The 17,917-nt window shown below is 40.7% G+C and overlaps 1 protein-coding gene across 1 annotated transcript in view; it reads left to right on the plus strand.

The window, feature by feature from the left end:
* The first annotated feature begins 1,059 nt into the window (after positions 1 to 1,059).
* The window catches only part of PRSS38 (serine protease 38), a 34,350-nt gene continuing 17,492 nt past the window's right edge, over positions 1,060 to 17,917 (plus strand). The window contains exons 1-3 of the mRNA XM_075542890.1: positions 1,060 to 1,228; positions 1,479 to 1,638; positions 2,152 to 2,423. Coding sequence (XP_075399005.1) covers positions 1,060 to 1,228; positions 1,479 to 1,638; positions 2,152 to 2,423 — 601 coding nt within the window. The remainder of the gene's footprint in view (positions 1,229 to 1,478; positions 1,639 to 2,151; positions 2,424 to 17,917) is intronic.

Here is a 17,917-nt window from a genome sequence, read left to right on the forward strand (position 1 = left end):
CTATATTGCTTGGAAACCCTGGGAGCTGTCAGCAATTTGACATCTGACCTTACAACCTTGGATTCATCACCAGGGCAGCCATAGCCTGACCTTCTGACCTTAGGTTCATCCGCCTCTGCAGTCACCATCCTGTGGTCTTCCTGCCTATCAACACCCCCCACAACCATGGGAGTCAGGAGAAGACTCCAGCCTACTAACATCTGACCTGTAGACTTGGAATCTGTCTGGACTTGAGCTTGCCCAATTCTCCAACCATGTGAGCCATTTTCTGGATAAGTGTATGTATGTAGATCGCGAGCAATGGAGCGAGTGAGCGTGTCCTGGTAGCGTTGTGGTTATTCATTGGGCTGCTAGCTGCAAGAGCAGCTGCTCCGCCCAGAAAGACAAGGCTTCTCTTTCTGTAAAGAGATGCCGTTTCCGAAACCCACCCCCAGGGGCAGCTCTGCCCTGTTCTATAGGGTTACTGTGAGTTGGAATCAATTTGATGGCAGTGAGTTACGGGTTTTTTTGGGGGGGGTGTATTTATTTATTTATCACTGTTTTTGCTTTTCTAGAAGACCCAGCCTAAGACAGGTCATCAGCAAACATGACCAAGAAGAGCAGCTTGCAAAGTGCTTCCGGGTCATGGCTGTACTGAAACTGCTGCCGCTGCTGCATTTAATCCCTTGAAATAGAGATACTGGAGAACAGGAATTGACAGGTTTCTCTGAGAGTGTAGGAACATTCACAAAGGTCGTCGATCAAGGTGAAATACATCCAAAAACAGATTTTTAAAAATAATATGGGCACAGATATGATAAAATCTGAGATAGCACGTCTGTGATATTTATGAAGCCATTAAAATTTTTGTGTGTGTGCAAAATTTTTAACTTCAGGCAATTTCAAATAAATGAAGCCCACAGCAACCCTCTAGCAACCGTGTGTGTGTGTGTGTGTGTGTGTGTGTGTGTTGGGGGCATGTGGGCTCAGGGTGTTGTTATGTTGAAGGCCGTGACACGTAGGGCGGGGGAATGGTCACGTGGCAGAGATTCCTTGCCGTCACGTGACTGGGTCAGCCTCATGGCTGCCAAGTCTCTGCGTATCGTTGCTGGGCCCGGAGTCTTGCGGCGCTGGGTCTTACTGCGCCTGCTCCTCCTGCTGCTGCCACTTCGAGGCCAGCCGCGGCCTCTCTCCGGGCCCCAGGGACTCCGGTTCATTAGGAGCACCACAGTTCTGAACAGTCACAAGGGTGCGCTGCCCCTGAGGCCCCGGGCCTTGTTTCCCAACTGCTAGGGTTGGGGCCGTTTCCTCCAGCCTTAGTTCTCTTGCTAAAGGCCTTCTTGGGCTCTTGGTCATTCATCTTCCTCTCCGGGCCCTGCCGTTTTCCTCTCTTTCACTCTCTGCTTCACCCTCTGCCTCTACCACAGGCCCCTCCTTCTCTGCTCCTTGTTTGTCTACCAGGACCTGACCTGCGCCTGTCCCTGTCTCTCCTGCCTCAGCCTGCAGCCGCAGTACCATACAAGGAAGAATCATGGGGGGCCAGGATGCTCCTGAGCGAAGGTGGCCGTGGCAGGTCAGCTTGCACTATGGCGGATTTCATCTCTGTGGCGGGTCCATCCTTAATGAGTACTGGATCCTGTCGGCAGCCCACTGCTTCCAGTGAGTTTGGGGACCAAGACACGGGGTGGCCCAGGGTGGGCAATGTAGGGGTGACTTCGAATGGATAACGAGCCCGGATCCCTCCGCGATGGATGAACTGTGAAAGAGCAAGGCTCCAGCCACAGCTCTCTCCACTACAGCTCCATCGCCAACAGGGTGGATTAGTCGCCTCCGTAGGATCTGCTCTTTGAGGCTGTGGGAAGTGTCAGTTGACTTGGACTTGTGGCCACTGCAGGAGTGTAGACTATGACTCCGTAGGGTTTTTAAGGGTATGACCTTTTAGAAGCAGACAAGCCTCTCTTCTGAGGCACCTCTTGGTGCGTTCAAACTGGCAATCTTCTGGATTCTAGTTGAATGCTCAACCAGAGAATATGCACCACCCAGGAATCTTAGTAAATAGGGCTAAGAGTGAAGCTAGCTCCCCTGAAATAACTTCAGGTCTTACTGGGAGCTGAACTGAAAACAGGCTCCCAAGTGCCTGGAGCCACTATCCCTTTGTTCTCTGCCCCACAGGAGAGCGAACCTCCATGGCTATGATGTGTTTGCGGGTCTCATTAAACTCAATGCTGCAGGCCAACACACGCAGTGGTTCGAGTTGAATAAGGTGATCATTCACCCTACGTACAAATTGTACCATCCTGTTGGCAGTGATGTCGCTCTGGTGCAGTTGAAAAGTCCACTTGAGTTTTCTGCCTCGGTGTTCCCAGTCTGCCTTGCAACTACAGAGGTGACGGATTGGAAATTGAATTGCTGGGCTACCGGATGGGGATTAAGCCAACCAAAAGGTGAGCAGACAGTCCATTCCTTTATTGGAATTTGTGGAAGGGATGGAAACCTCTTTTCCATTGTAGAAAGAAGTGTTCTGTCAGTCAAGGATGAGAAGTAGAATTCCCATTGATCAGTCAGTCGGCATGCATTAACTGTCAGGGTGTTTTTTGGGTGTATTTTTTGTTTGTTTACCCCGGACTGACTGTGGTGTGTGCAGAAAGCAATTATAGCTACTCTGAGTGTGAAATTAATATCCAGGCAGATGAAAAATACAAATTTAAGAGCATGGTTTTCCATAGGATTTTAAATTCAACTTAGAAAATATCTATTCTATTAAAATCCTATTAATTATTGTAGTTTTCTTCATAAAGGCATAGTGCCCTCAAGGAAGACTATTTCATCACTTCCTGTATTAGAGTTTTTATTTCTTTTTCCATGGATTGGGACCTCCAGTAGAAATGGTTCTCGGTTTCTTTTCTAGTATTTTCTTTTAATGGAGATGATTCTAATGTGTGGAGATTTCTGATTGATATCTTATATCAGGTTAAGAAAGTTAACTTTTATATCAGATTTAAAGAATTATTTTTAAAAGTCATGTCAATATTTATTATTTTGAAATACAGCAACTCTTGAAAGGAACATATAGTTTTTCTCTTTTAGTCTATTGATACCAAGAATAAGTATTTAATGTTAAATACTTAGAGAGGTCTGAGTGGCCAGCCCCAATCCCAAATACATGAACAGCCCCCCGCCCCCCCAGAAGAATTTACCTCAGAAGTCAACACTGAAGCTACAGCTCAGGGAGAGGGACATGTCTGACCAGAGCACACAGGAGCAAATGAAGGGGGAGGAAGAGAGAGTAGAGCACATCCTGGCACACCAGGACTGCTCAGAGCAGTCAATGCACGGAGACAACCATATGGCTGGCCCTACTATGAGACACAACATCCTTCACTGACCCATAGCCCTACAGGGGACAATACTGGAGACACAGGGTGGGAATTGTGCCCGATCTGACCCTACCACACTGAGGCAAAACACTAAGGGCCTGCAACAGAACAGCAAGGGGAGCAAAGCAAGGAAGTCCTGAGGGAATACCAAAAATAGACTTTGGGGCCAAGGCATGGCACCCCATCAGACTCCACCAGAAAACACTCCTAAAGGTCAACAAACAGACCTTGAACTATTTACAGGCTTTTCTTTTGTTGCTTTGTTTTTCTCTGTCTTGTTTTTTGTGCATATTATTATCTCTGCAGGACTATCTAGATAAGATAGGCTGGATAAACTATCTGGAGGAGAAAACAATGGACCGATGGTTTGGGGGGGGGGGGACATGAGAGAAGGGGAGGAGGGGAAAGGAACTGGGTGTTAGCAAACCCAGGGACAAGGGAACAACAAATAATCCAAAAATTGATGACAAGGAGGGTGTAGGAGGCCTGGTAGGGCTTGATCAAGGGCAATGTATCCGACAGGAATTACTGAAACCAAAATGAAGGATGACCATGATAATGGGACAAGAAGAAGGTAAAAGGAAATAGAGGAAAGAACTAGGAGGCAAAGGGCATTTATAGAGGTCTAAGTGCAGGCATGTATACATGTAAATATAGTTATATATGATGATGGGGGAATAGATCTATGTGCACTAGGTTTAGTATTAAGGTAGCAGATGAACACTGGGTCTCCACTCAAGTACTCCCTCAATTCAAGAACACTTTGTTCTATTAACCTGGCATTCCATGATGCTCACCTTCCTGACACGGTCACTGAAGACAAAGCGGATGCATAAGCAAATGTGAAGAAAGCTGATGGTGCCCAGCTATCAAAAGATATAGTATCTGGGGTCTTAAAGGCTTGAAGCTAAACAAGCAGCCATCTAGCTCAGGAGCAACAAAGCCCACATGGAAGAAGCACACCAGCCTGTGTGATCATGAGGTGTCAGTGAGATCAGGTATCAGGCATCAAAAACCAAAAAATCATATCATTATGAACGAGGGGGAATGCAGAGTGATGACCTAAAGCCCATCTGTAGGCAACTGGACATTCTCTTACAGAAGGGTGGTGGGGAGCAGACAAGCCAGGTGCAATGTAGCAATGATGAAACATACAACTTTCCTCTAGTTCTTGAATGCTTCCTCCCCCAGTCTCTCATGATCGTAGTTCTACCTTACAAATCTGGCTAGACCAGAGGATGTACACTGGCACAGACAGGAACTGGAAATATAGGGAATACAGGACAGATAAACCCCTCAGGACCAGTGGTGAGAGTGGTGATACTGGGAGGGTGGAGGGAAGGTGGGGTAGAAAGGGGGAACTGATTACAAGGATCTACATATAACCCTATTCCAGGAAGACAGACAACAGAGAGGTGGGTGAAGGGAGACATACAGTGTAAGACATGACAAAATAATAATAATTTATAAGTTAACAGGGGTGTGGGAGGGAAGAGTTGGGGAAGGAGGGAAAAATGAGGAGCTCATATCAAGGGCTCAAATAGAAAGCACATGTTTTGAAAATGATGAGGGCAACAAATATACAAATGTGCTTGACACAATGGATGTATGGATGGATTGTGATAAGAGTTGTAGGAGCCCCCAATAAAATACTTTTTAAATGCTAAATACTTTTAAGTTGCTAAGAAAATTCTATTTGGATGCTTTATCTTGTTTCTTTAATATACCAAGACAAGAAAAAAAATTTTTGATCGACCTCATTTATAATCACATGTAGGAAAATTTACTTAGAATTCTAAATAATTTTTGTCTTGGTATATTTTCATGGTCTATTCAACTGATCTTGTCTTTGGCAAGAGTGTACTTATGAGTTAGTCTAATGAGTTGAGTAATTTCTCATTTATTTGTCTTTCTGTAATACCTTATAGAGAATGGAACTTCATTACTCCTTAAACATTTAATTTAATTTTCCCATAAAGCAATTTCATCCTGGTTATAAATGATTCCTACTATAGTATGCCAGAAAATCCATTGCTATTGTGTCTATTCCAACGTATAGAGAATCCATAGGACAGACCTATCCCTACAGACATGCCCATTGGGTTTCCAAAGCTACAAGTATGTATAGAGAATCCATAGGACACACCTATCCCTACAGACATGCATAGAAGCAGACTGCCACTTGTTTCTCCCTATTGCAATAATAAAAATAATTCTATTAGAACTATTGATTCCATTTTTCTGATGTCAATTTTTATGAATTATTTGTCTAGAAAACTGTCCATTGCAATCCAGATTGTGAATATATGGAATATTGTGATTCATATGTTTTGGTTTAAGGTTTCAACCCATAACTACAGTACCAAATGCTGTCTAGTCTACTGCCATCTTCACAATCTTTCCTATGTTTAAACCCAGGGTTGCGGCAACTGTCGTAATCCATCTCATTGAAGGCCTTCCTCGTTATGCTAATCGATACTTTACTGATAACGTGCTGAAAGTACAAAGTCTCACTGTCCTTTTCTTTTTTTTAAATCATTTTATTGGGGGTTCATACAACGCTTATCACAATCCATCCATTGTGTCAAGCATATTTGTTCATCTGTTTCCCTCATCATTCTCAAAACATTTTCTTTCTACTTGAGCCCTTGGTATCAGCTCCTCATTTCCCCCCTCCCTCCATGCTTCCCTCTCCCTCATGAACCCTTGATAATTTAAAGTTATTGTTATTTTGTCATAGCTCACACTGTCCAGTGTCTCCCTTCACCCACTTCTCTATTGTCCATCCCCAGAGGAGAAGCCATCTGTGGATCCTTCACTGTCCTGTTCTAAGGAGCATTCTGGCCATACTTCTTCCAAGTCAGATTTGTTTGTTTGTTTTTCGATAGTCCGTATCATATTCCATATTCTTCACCAACACGACAGTTCAAATGTACAATCCTTCTCTGTTCTTCCTTAATCATTGTCCAGTTTTTCGATGCATATGAGATGAATGAAATTATTCTGGCTTGGATCAAGTGCAGCTTAGTCCTCAAAGAGACATTGACACCGTAAAGAGGTCTTTTGCAGTAGATTTGCATTCCAGCGGATTTCTTGACTGCTGCTCCCATGGGCATTGGTTACGGATCCAAGAAAAAGGAAACCCTTGGGACCTTATTGTCCAGTTGCCAAGGTTTCTGTTTTCTTTGTGGTGTGGTGTGGTGTGATCCATACTGAACACTTTGATCTTTCTCATTAAGTACTTTGACCTCTTTGCTTTCAGTAAGTAAGGTTGTGTCATCTGCATATTTCAGGTTGTTAATGAATCATCCTCTAATTCCGAATTTATATTCTTCATCACACAGTCCAGCTTCTTGGATTATTTGGCCAGCATACAGATTTAACAAGATGGTGAAAGGATGCAACCCTGATCCACATACTTCTTGATTAAATTTTTTAAAACATTTTTATCAACATAAACTTCATGTATGATACAACTCAATGGTTTATTTTTGGCTGATTTTAAACCACTCAGTGCCCTTTGCTGACCAAATGACAGTGAGTCATATGCTCAAATTATTAATGAATCATTTGCCCCCATCTTTATTCCTGATCATGGATGCCAAATTGGGCAATCCTATTAATGTCTTTCTATAAATTTATTTGCTAGAGTTTTAAGGAGGAGGAGTGGGGTGTGAGTGATGTCATGGATTGTTTGCTGTCATTTGTTCATGCATTCATTCATTCATTGATAATTTAGTTTCTACATTCTTTGAGTTTACTTAACTTTTTGAGTTTAAAATTTAAACCTTCAAATTTTCACACTTGTTGTATGAATGAAGTTATGATTATAAATTTTCCCAAGAACTTTTTTTGACTATACTACAGGCTTTGAATTGTAATATCAAGAAAAAATTGTTGTTTATCATTAATTAGGATGGGTGTGGTGCTATTTTAATACTCTCTTTTAACCCAGTCCTAAAACCTCACTGCCATCAAGTCGATACTGATTAATAGAGACCCTATAGGACAGGGTAGAACTGCCTCTCTGAGTTTCCCAAACTGTTATTCTTTATGGGAGTAAGAAGCCTTGTCTTTCTCTGGAGAGGCAGCTGGTGGTGTCAATCTGTTGACCTCACAGTTATCAGCTCAAATTCTAACCACCATGCCATCAAGGCCCCAACAAATTATTTTCCCTAAATTCTACAGTTATACAGACTTGGGGAGTAGCCTCTTGTTTTCTTGATTTCTATTATAAGATAGCTAGAATTTTAAAAGGTACCTCAGAAACACAGTGGCCAAGGCCTGTGCTGTGAACCCATTATTTGCTTTGCGTGAAAAAGATACAGCTTTCTGCTTCCATGAAGATTTACAGCCTCCTTTAGTGTCACTGTGAGTTGAAATCTACTCTATGTCAGTGTATTTGTTTGGGTTTTATAGAAGCTTAAAGCTCATAATTTTTCCCACAACAATATTTTTGTTGTTTTAAAATATATGTACCACGTTTTAACCATTTTAAGTGTAAAATTCCACGTCATTGGGTACATTCACATTCACCACTATTTCCAGAACATTTTCATCATCCTAAACAAAAACTTCCCTATTTGAACAATAACTCCCCAATCCCTCACTGCCCCAGTTCCTCACTGTTATCACCTCTGACTTCACGAATTTTATCAATTTCATTTTTTATTATACTGGGATCACATAATATTTTTCTTTTTGTGTAGCTTCTAATTAGCATGTTTTAAGGTCCATTTATGTTGTCACGTGCATGACAATATTATTAATGACTGAATAATACCACCTTTTGTATGTCATTCATGTATCTACCTTTTGATTGTTGTATATAATGCTTCCATGAACCTTGATATACAAAGATGCTGATTTAGCTCTTGTTTTAATTTTTTAAGCATATATTTAGGAATGTAGTTGCTGGATGAAACGAGAATTCTCTGCTTAACTTTCTGAAGAACCGCCAAATCGTATTCTAAAATAACATCATTTTACATTCTTTTCAACAATGACCATGATTCCACTTCTCTATATCATCTCCAATATATGGTATTTTCTGTTTCTTAAAAATAGCCACCCTAAAAGTGGAAGCGATTACAAGGATCCACATATAAACTCCTCCCTGGGGGATGAACAACAGAAAAGTGGGTGAAGGGAGACATCAGAACATCAGACATTGTAAGATATGACAAAATAATAATAATTTATACATTATCAAGGGTTCATGAGGGAGGGGGCAGCAGGGAGGGAGGGGGAAATGACGAGCTGATACCAAGGGCTCAAGGAGAAAGCAAATGTTTTTGGAATGATGATGGTAGCAAATATGCATATGTGTTTGACACAATGGATGGATGTATGGATTATGATAAGGGTTGTATGAGCCCCAATGATTTTTTAAAAAATAGTCATCCTAGTAGATACAAAGTAGCATCTCATATTTTCATTTCCCTAATGACTAATGATATTGAGCACTTTTCCATGTGCTTAATGACCACTTGTATTTCTTTTTTAGATAAATATTTAAATTCTATGCCCATTTTATAATTGGGTTGTTTGGGTTTTTAATGCACTTTATATATATACTTTTATTGTGAATTAATTTTGCACTCAACAACACAGACAACTTCCCAAACTTCCCAATGACTTGCACAATTCCCCCTTGCCCTCATAGCTCCCTTGTAGTACATTATCTTCCCCCTCACATGTCTTCTGTCTAGCCCCACCACTCCTCTGTCAGTGTGTCATACTGTGGTGGCTTGTGTGTGCCTGTGATGCTGGAAGCTATGTCACTGGTATTTTCAAATACCAGCAAGATCGCTCAAAGCGGCCAGGTTTTAGCAAAACTTCCAGACTAATAAAAGTTTACAAAGAAGGAATACACTTGGGGGGAGGGGCAAAAAAGAAGGAATACATTACCTACTTAAGAGGAATGTATGTGACACTGAAAGCTTTGTGAATATCATCCGAACATGTCAGGTATTAAAAACTTCATGAATAACCACAGAATATTTTCAGATATAGTGCCAGAAGATGAGACCTTCACGTCAGAAGTCATTCAAAATATGATTGAGGAAGAACTGAATTCCCAGGTCTACCGTAATGACGTGGATGGAGTAAACCCTACAGGACTTTCATTTGATAAGGCAGCATGACTCAAAATTACAAGAAATTGCTGCAGACGCTTAACAATTGGGTTGTTAAAAGTTCCAATTAACAATTGGAACTTTGAAGATATGATATGAATCTAGGAAAATTGGAAGTTGTCAAAAAATGAAATGGAACACATAAAGATTCGTACCATGATAGTAAGCTGAAATGAACTGATATTGGTCATTTTGAAGCAGAAATCATATGGTTTACTATGCCAGGAATGATAAGTTCAAGAAAAATTACATTGCATTCATTATTTTTAAAAAGGCATTTCTAAATTTATCTTGAAGTACAATGCTATCTGTGATAAGATAATATCTATCTGCATACAAGAAAATCCAGTGAATACAACTATTTTTCAAATTGATGCATCAACCACTCATGCTAGTGATGCAGCAATTGAAGAATTTTATTAACATCTTCAGTCTGAAATTGATCAAATATGCAACAAGGATGTGCTGACAATAATTGGTGATTGCAATGCAAAAACTGGAAACAAATGAAGGAATAGTAGTTGGAAAATAAGGCTTTGATGATAAAAACAAAACTGGAGTCTTTATGATAGACTTTTGCAAGATCAGTGGCTTCTTCAAAAATACTTGTTTTCCTCCACACAACAGCAACTTACACTTGAATTCTCCAGATGGAATACACAGAAATCAAATTGACCATCTATGGGAAGAGATGATGGAGACACTCAATATTAGCAGCTAAAATGAGAATTGCAATATTGAGTCTACTGGCAAATATTGAATAATGTAGGAAGCATCAAAGGAAGATAGAAAAATACACAGAGCTGGGGAGGAGCACTAGAACTGATTGGCAAAAGCCAATGGTGTTGAAGGGGAAAATTCAGGCTACACTGAAAGCATTAGCCAAAAACAAGGCTCCAAGATTTTATGGGATACCAAATGAAATGTTTCAACAAGCTGATGAAGCACTGGAAGCACTTGCTTGTCTATCACAGGATATTTGGAAGACAGCTACTTGGCAAACTGACTGGAAGAGAATCATATTTGTACCCATTCCAAAGAAAAGCTCATGGAAGCATCAGTTGAGAGACAAAAAGATGTGATGCATTGGGTAAATCTGCTGCAAAAGACCTCTTTGGAGTATTGAAAATCAAGGTTTTACTTTAAGAATTAAAAGGTGCATCTGATCTAAACCGTAGTATTTTCCATTGCCACATATGCATGTGAAAGTTGAGTGTTGCTGGTACATATGAGGGCTGGAGGCACAGGGAATCCAGGGTGGATGATACCTTCAGGACCAAGGGTGTGAGGGGCGATGCTGGGAGAGTGGAGGGTGAGTGGGTTGGAAAGGGGGAACTGATTACAAGGATCCACATGTGACCTCCTCCCTGGGAGAGGGACAGCAGAGAAGTGGGGGAAGGGAGACTCCGGATAGGGCAAGATATGACAAAATAACGATGTATAAATTACCAAGGGCACATGAGGGAGGGGGGAGCGGGGAGGGAAGGGAAAAAAAAGAGAACCTGATGCAAAGGGCTTAAGTGGAGAGCAAATGCTTTGAGAATGAATGGGGCAGGGAATGTATGGATGTGCTTTATACAATTGATGTGTGTATATGTATGGACTGTGATAAGAGTTGTATGAGCCCCTAATAAAATGCTAAAAAAAAAGAGTTGTACAAGCCCCCAATAAAATGATTTTTAAAAAGAAAAAGTGAGGTAAAAGAGTTGAACAGTCAAAGTGTCAAAGGGCAGTGTGAGAAGACAAAGTAAGATATTATGGTGAAATGTGCAAAGATCTGTACTGAGAAAACCAAAAACGGAAAACATGCTCAGCATGTCTTAAACCAAAAAAACTAAAGAAAAAAAATTCAAGCCTTGGATTGCACTATTTAAAGGTTCTTCAGACAAAATATTGAACGATGCCAGAAGCATCCGAAGAAGATGGAAAGAGTAGACAGAGACACTAGATCAAAAAGCATTGATTAGTATTCATATTGCAGGAAGTATTGCATGACCAATAACTGATAATATTGAAGGAAGAAGTCTAATCTAACTGAAGGCATTAACCAAAAGCAAGGCTCCAGGAATCGAGGGGAAATCAATTGAAATATGTCAACAAGCTAATGAAGCACTGGAAGCAGTCAATAATCTATGTCAAGGAATTTGGAAGACAGCTACCTGACCAACTGACTGGAAATCCATGTTCATACCCATTCCAAAGAAAGGTGACCCAATAGCATGCAAAAATTATCAAACAACATCATTAATACTACATGCAAGTAGTATTTTGCTGACGATGATCTAACAATGGTTGCAGCAGTGCCTTGACTGGGAGCAACCAGAGGTTCAAGCAAGATTCAGAAGAAGGCATGGAACATGTCGGCTTAAAGCAGAGAATACCAGAAAGATGTTTACTTGTGTTTACTTGTGTTTTATTGACTATGATAAAGAACTTGACTGTGTGGGTCATAACGAACTATGGATAGCACTGAGAAGAATGCGAATCCCAGAACGCTTCACCATGCTCATGCAGCACTTGTGTATGGATCAAGGGGCCGTTGTGAGAGCAGACTGAGAGAATACTACATGGTATGAATTCAGGAAAGGAGTGCTACAGGACTGTGTCCTCTCACTGTACTTATTCATCCTTTATGCTGAGCAAATCATCCGAGAAGCTGGATTATATGTCAAAGAATGTGTTGTAAAATTGGAGTAAGGCTTATTAGCCACCTGTGATATTCAAATGACACAACCTTGCTTCCTGAAAGTGAGGAGGACTTGAAGTACTTGGTCATGAAGATCAAGGATTGCAGCCTTCAGTGTGGATTTCAATTTACTGTAAAGGAGAACAGAATGCTGACAACTCGACCGATAGGTCACATCATGATAAACAGAGAAAAGTGTGATGTTTTCAAGAATTTTGTCTTGCTCAGCTCCTCAGTCAACGTTCATGGAAGCAGCAGTCAAGAGTTCAAAAAATACCTTGCATAAGGTAAATCTGCTCTCAACAGCTCTTTAGTGTATTGAAAAGCAAGGATGTTACTTTGAGGACTAAAGTGCACCTGACCCAAGCCATGGTATTTTCATTTGCCACATGTACATATGAAAGTTGAACATTGAATAAATAAGACTGAAGAAGAATCAGTACATTTGAATTGTGTTGGAAAAGATTGAAAGTGCTGCCTTCAACATTCTAAAGTACTGCTAAAAGAAGTAAGGCCAGAGTGCACCTTAGAGGCAAGCATGGTGAGACTTAGTCTGACATACTTTGGAGATGTCAGGAGAGATTAGTCTCGGGGGAAACCCATCGTGTTTGGTAAAGTAGAGGGGCTACGGAAAAAGAGGACGGCCTTCAAGGAGATGGATTGACACAGTGGCTGCAATAATGGGCTCCAGCACAGGAACCGTGGTGAAGGTGATGTAGGACCAGTGCTTCCGTTGTAAGGAGGCACAAGACTGGAATGTGTTTTCTTCGGTTGTGCGTTCGGTCACTGTGTTTTGGAACCCACTTTACGGCGCCTAACCAACAGCAACAACACTAACTCTTGTAATAATGGTCTATAGATTTCTTTGTGCAGGTCTTTTGGGTTTTTGCTTGGTTGGTTGGTTGGTTGGTTACGTGTGTTTCTAAATATCTCTTGTGTGGGTGTTGTAAATGGTTTTGTTTTCTTGATATCTTTTGGAGCTCTCTTGACTGGAATCTAAGAATCCGATTGATTCCTGCTTGTTACTCTTGTGCATGTTAATCTGCCACTTTACTAAATCCTCAACTGTTTCCAGTGGTCTTTTTGTGGGGTCCTTGATGGTCTCGCCATACAGCATCTTATCATCTGCAAATACCAAGAGCTTCCATTTGCTTTGCCAGTGACATTCCCTGTATGTCCTTCTGCTGTCTAATGGTTCTGGAGAAGACTTCCAACACAATGTTGAATAAGAGTGATCACTTGGGTCATACTGATCTAGTTTCTGCTCTTGGAGGAAATATTTTTAGTTTCTTCACATTCAGCTGTGGATTTTCATATATGCCCTCTGTTATTTTGAGTGTTTTCTCTTCTGTTCCTATCTTATTATGTGTTTTTATTAGGAATGGGTGTCAAATGCTTTTGTGTATCTTCATATGATCATATGTTTCTTATTCGTTAACTTATTTATGTGATGGATTGCATTGATTGCTTTTCAAATGTTGAACCATCCATTCATCCTGGTATGAGTCCAACTTGATGAATTATTTTTATGAATTTGTTGTTGAATTCTATTGTGCAGAATTTTGTTAAGAATTTTTGCATCTATGCAGATGAAGGACATTGGTTTGTAGTTTTTGTCTTTATGGGAGTTTTGCTTAGTTTTGGAACCAGGATTATGTTGGCTTCAAAGAATGGGTTGTGGAGTTTGCTGTCCTTTTCTATATTCTGGAATAGTCTGTGTACAATTGGTGACAGCTCTTCCCTGAATATTTGGTAGAATTCCACTGTGAAGCCATCTCTTATATGAGTTGTTGTTGATTCTCTGCCCATAGTGATCTGGTTAATATTTTTTGTAATTGTGGTCTTGTTTTTATGAATTCCTTGTCTTCAAATACTTTTATTTATCCCTCATATTTTAAGAATAATTTTCTGTGTATAGGAACCTTAGTTGGCAGGTTTTTTCCTTTCTTTCATATATATATATATATATATCACCCCATTGTCTTCTTGCCTGCCTAGTTTCTGCAGAGAAATCCGAGCTTATCCTTGTTTTTCATTTGTAGGTAACAGTTCTTTTGCTCTAGCTTCCCTCAGGATCCTCTTCTTTTCCTTGAAGTTGGAGAATTTGACTGTGATATGTCACAAGGTTTTTCTTTTGGGGTCTGTAGTATTTGAGTTCTCTCAGCTTCTTGAATAGTACTGTCTTCTCCTTTGTGATGTTGGGAAAATGTTCCTTCGTGGTTTCTTGTACTATTTGCTCTGTAGTTTTTTCTGTTTCCTCTCACTTTGCTCCTCATGAGACGGAGTAGGTTGTTTCTCTTGATGGTGTCCCACATCATTATCAGGCTTCCTTTGAATTCCTTCCCTTTCTTGTTGATAGCTTCTCTTGTTGACTGTAGTCAGAGTGATTGCCGTCAGGGTCACTAATTTGATTTATCTTTCCCTGTTCCTCGGATATTTTATTCTGTTGCCTAATTTTGCTATCTCATTTTTTAGCATCTGGGATTCCTTTTGGTTTTAATGGTTTCAGTTTTTCTATTTCATTCATTGTTCTCATGAATGTTCCCCACAACAGATGACATTCTTCTGAATTCTGTTTCTGGTATTTCCAGAATATATTTTTCAGAGCACTACATTGGATTTAGATGATTTGCAGTTGCTTGTATTAGTGTTTCTTGATTTGGGGGTGTACTGTGGCTGACTCCTGTTTCCTCAGCATTTTGGTGCAGTGATTAGTAGTATGTGAACTGCTGGGTTGTGCAGGGTTGGTTGGTGTGGTAGTTACATCATTTCATGTCAACTTCAAGATATATAAAAGTGTTGGGGTGGAGTTTAGCCTTTGTGGGCATAGCCTTCTCATAAAAAGGGTCCTGGGAACTTAAACATCCCCCGTCCCTTCTCTGCTTTCACATTCCTGTTGGTGAGTCTCTCTGAGACCTGCCAGAGCCACTGCCATTGGATCCATACAGCTTTGTGCCCACCAGCTAGTGAGCTTCCTTAACTCTGCATCATTGCATGTGTATGTGTGAGTCTGAAGAGGGACTTGTGGACTAGTATTGGACTTTTTGATTTGGCTAGGATGTTTTCCTGATATATAACACTACCTGATCTAAAGCTTTTCCTTACATATATCTGAGTGTCACTGAATTTATTCCTTTAGTCAATCAGGCCTAACACCGTTAGCTATGTCTGGTATGTGGGCATGGCCTAGTAGGAGCCAGAAAACATACTTTGGTGAACTGGGAAAAAATACGAAGAAATGAGTAAAGGGGGGAAGTAAATAGGAAGAACACAGAGGGTAAAATAAAAGTAAAATATGGATTGTGGTAAGAGTTATATGAGCCCCAAATAAAATGATTTTAAAAAGAAAAAGAAAAAGATAGTGAGTGGGGCAGGAGAAAATTGTAAGCACATATTCAAACCAGAAGATTTATGTATATATGTGTTTAGACGTAGAACTAAAGAGGAAATGAGAGAAGGGGAAGAAGGTAAAAGAAGAAAGACAAGACAAGGAGACAAAAGACAAAAACTGTGCTTGTGCAGAAAACAGGAAGAGGCAAAAGATACAGAAGCCTAGGGTGTGACTTGGGTGTGGGTCTGGAGTTCTGTTGCTATAGCAGTGGGAATGTGGGCAAGACTGTGCACTCAGAGAACAGAAAGTGCCCTGGTTCGGAGGGGGGCGGGGTGCCAGAATCTATAGCCTCGCCTGTTTTTGCATGGGATGCATGTGTACTCTCAGAAGGGCTGGGTCTGAGGAAGCAGGAGAGAACTAGAAATACAATAAGAGTAATTTAATAGATCAAAAGTACAAAAACAACAAATAAAATGAAAAATACATCTGCCTTTTGGATGGGGAGGGCTAGTCTCTATTGTGTTTTTGTTTGTATGTGTCCACCACATGGGGTAGAGAAGGCACTGGAAAAGAAAGGAGGAAAGAAGAAATGAAAAAAATGGTCAAAACGTTGCTTGGGTACTGAGAATATCTACACCATACTTTCCATATGGTCTGCTATCCATTATCCATGCAGGGCCCCCAGAGGCCAGTGAGGTAAGAGGTTTCACTGGCTGATTTCTTCAGGGGCCAGGAAATATTTGCTGTGCTGGCCACACCAAAGAAGTCCCTGCTGTGTCCATTGTACAGGGGCGTCTGTCAGCAGGCATTAATCTCCCAAATTTAAGAAATTTTGGTCTACTTAGCTTTTATGTTGATTTGCTTACTTCCAGGGAGAGCAGGATATTGCTCTTAGTGGAACCTCCCTCTTAGTTCCCAACTGATTTTTGCATGTTAATTTTGTATTCCGTCATGCTCAAAAAAATCTCCCGATTGTTTTCAACAATTTTGTTGTTGGTTTTGGGGGATTTATAACATAAAACGTCATCTGAAAATGGTGAGCGTTTCACTTCTTTGTCAATCTGAATTCGTTTGATTATTTTGGTTTGTTCTCTAGTAGCTCTGGCTAAGACTGGCAATGAGGACATCCTTGCCTGGTTCCCATTTGCAAGGAGAATGCTTTCAGTTTCTCTTGTCTGATCAAGATATTGGCCATAGGATTTTTTTATATGGCCTTTATTGTATTGTGAAATGTCCCTTATGTTCATATTTTTCTGCATGTTTTTGTCAAAAATAGGTGTTGGATGTTTCCAAATGCCTTTTCTGCACTGATTGATATGATCATATGATTCTTATCTTTTACTTTGCTTATATTAATTGTTTTTCTAATGTTGAACCATCTTTGTATGCCTGGTATGATCCCACTTGATCACGGTGTATTACTTTTTTATAGTATTGCATTCTATAGCCATATTTTGTTGAGAATTTTTACACCAATGTTCCTGAGGGATATTAGTCTGTAGTGTTCTAATAGTGTCTTTGCCTGATTTGGGTGTCAGGATTACCATTGCTTCATAACCCGAATAGAGAACTTTGCTCTCCTGGTTAGTGCTGGATTAATATGGCCCTGCCAGCCATGATTGCTTGTGTTGCTGTTGTTAATAGATGCCTTTGAGCTCATTCCAACTCATAGTGGCCGGGTACACAACAGGACAAATACCGCCCGGCTCAGCAACATCCTCACAAGTGTTCTTACGTTGGAGCCACTTTGTCAATGTATCTTATAGAGCAGCGGTTCTCAACCTGTGGGTCGCTACCCCTTTGGTGGTTGAATGAACCTTTCACAGGGGTTGCCTAAGACCATCCGAAAACACATATTTCTGATGGTCTTAGGAACCGAGACACTGTTCCTCTGCCCATTTCCAGGCGGGTCTGCCCACATGCAGTACCCACACACGAGTACCAGGAGTGAAGACTGTTACCCATGCTACGCCATGCTTTAAGACAAAATTTCATTTATTTGTCATTAGAAATAAGTATTTCACAATATGTAGTTACCTACTGTTTTGTGATCAATCACTATGCTTTAATTGTGTTCAATTTGTAACAATGAAAACACATCCTGTATATCAGATATTTACATTATGATTCATAACAGTAGCAAGCTTACAGTTATGGAGTAGCAACAAAAATAATATTCTGGTTGGGGCTCACCACCACATGAGGAGCTGTATGAAAGGGTCGTGGCATGAGGAAGGTCGAGTACCACTGTGATAGAGGATCTTCCTCTTTTTCATTGCCCCTCTGCCTTACTGAGCATAAAATCCTTTCCCAGGCCTGGGCTCCCTTGATGGCATGTCCATGGCCTCGCCAGCCTTGCTTCTAAGGAGCAGCCTTGCTGTGGTTCTAACAAGACAGATTTATTTTT

The sequence above is a fragment of the Tenrec ecaudatus genome, chromosome 2, assembly GCF_050624435.1.
Source record: "Tenrec ecaudatus isolate mTenEca1 chromosome 2, mTenEca1.hap1, whole genome shotgun sequence".
Classification (NCBI taxonomy): Eukaryota; Metazoa; Chordata; class Mammalia; order Afrosoricida; family Tenrecidae; genus Tenrec; species Tenrec ecaudatus.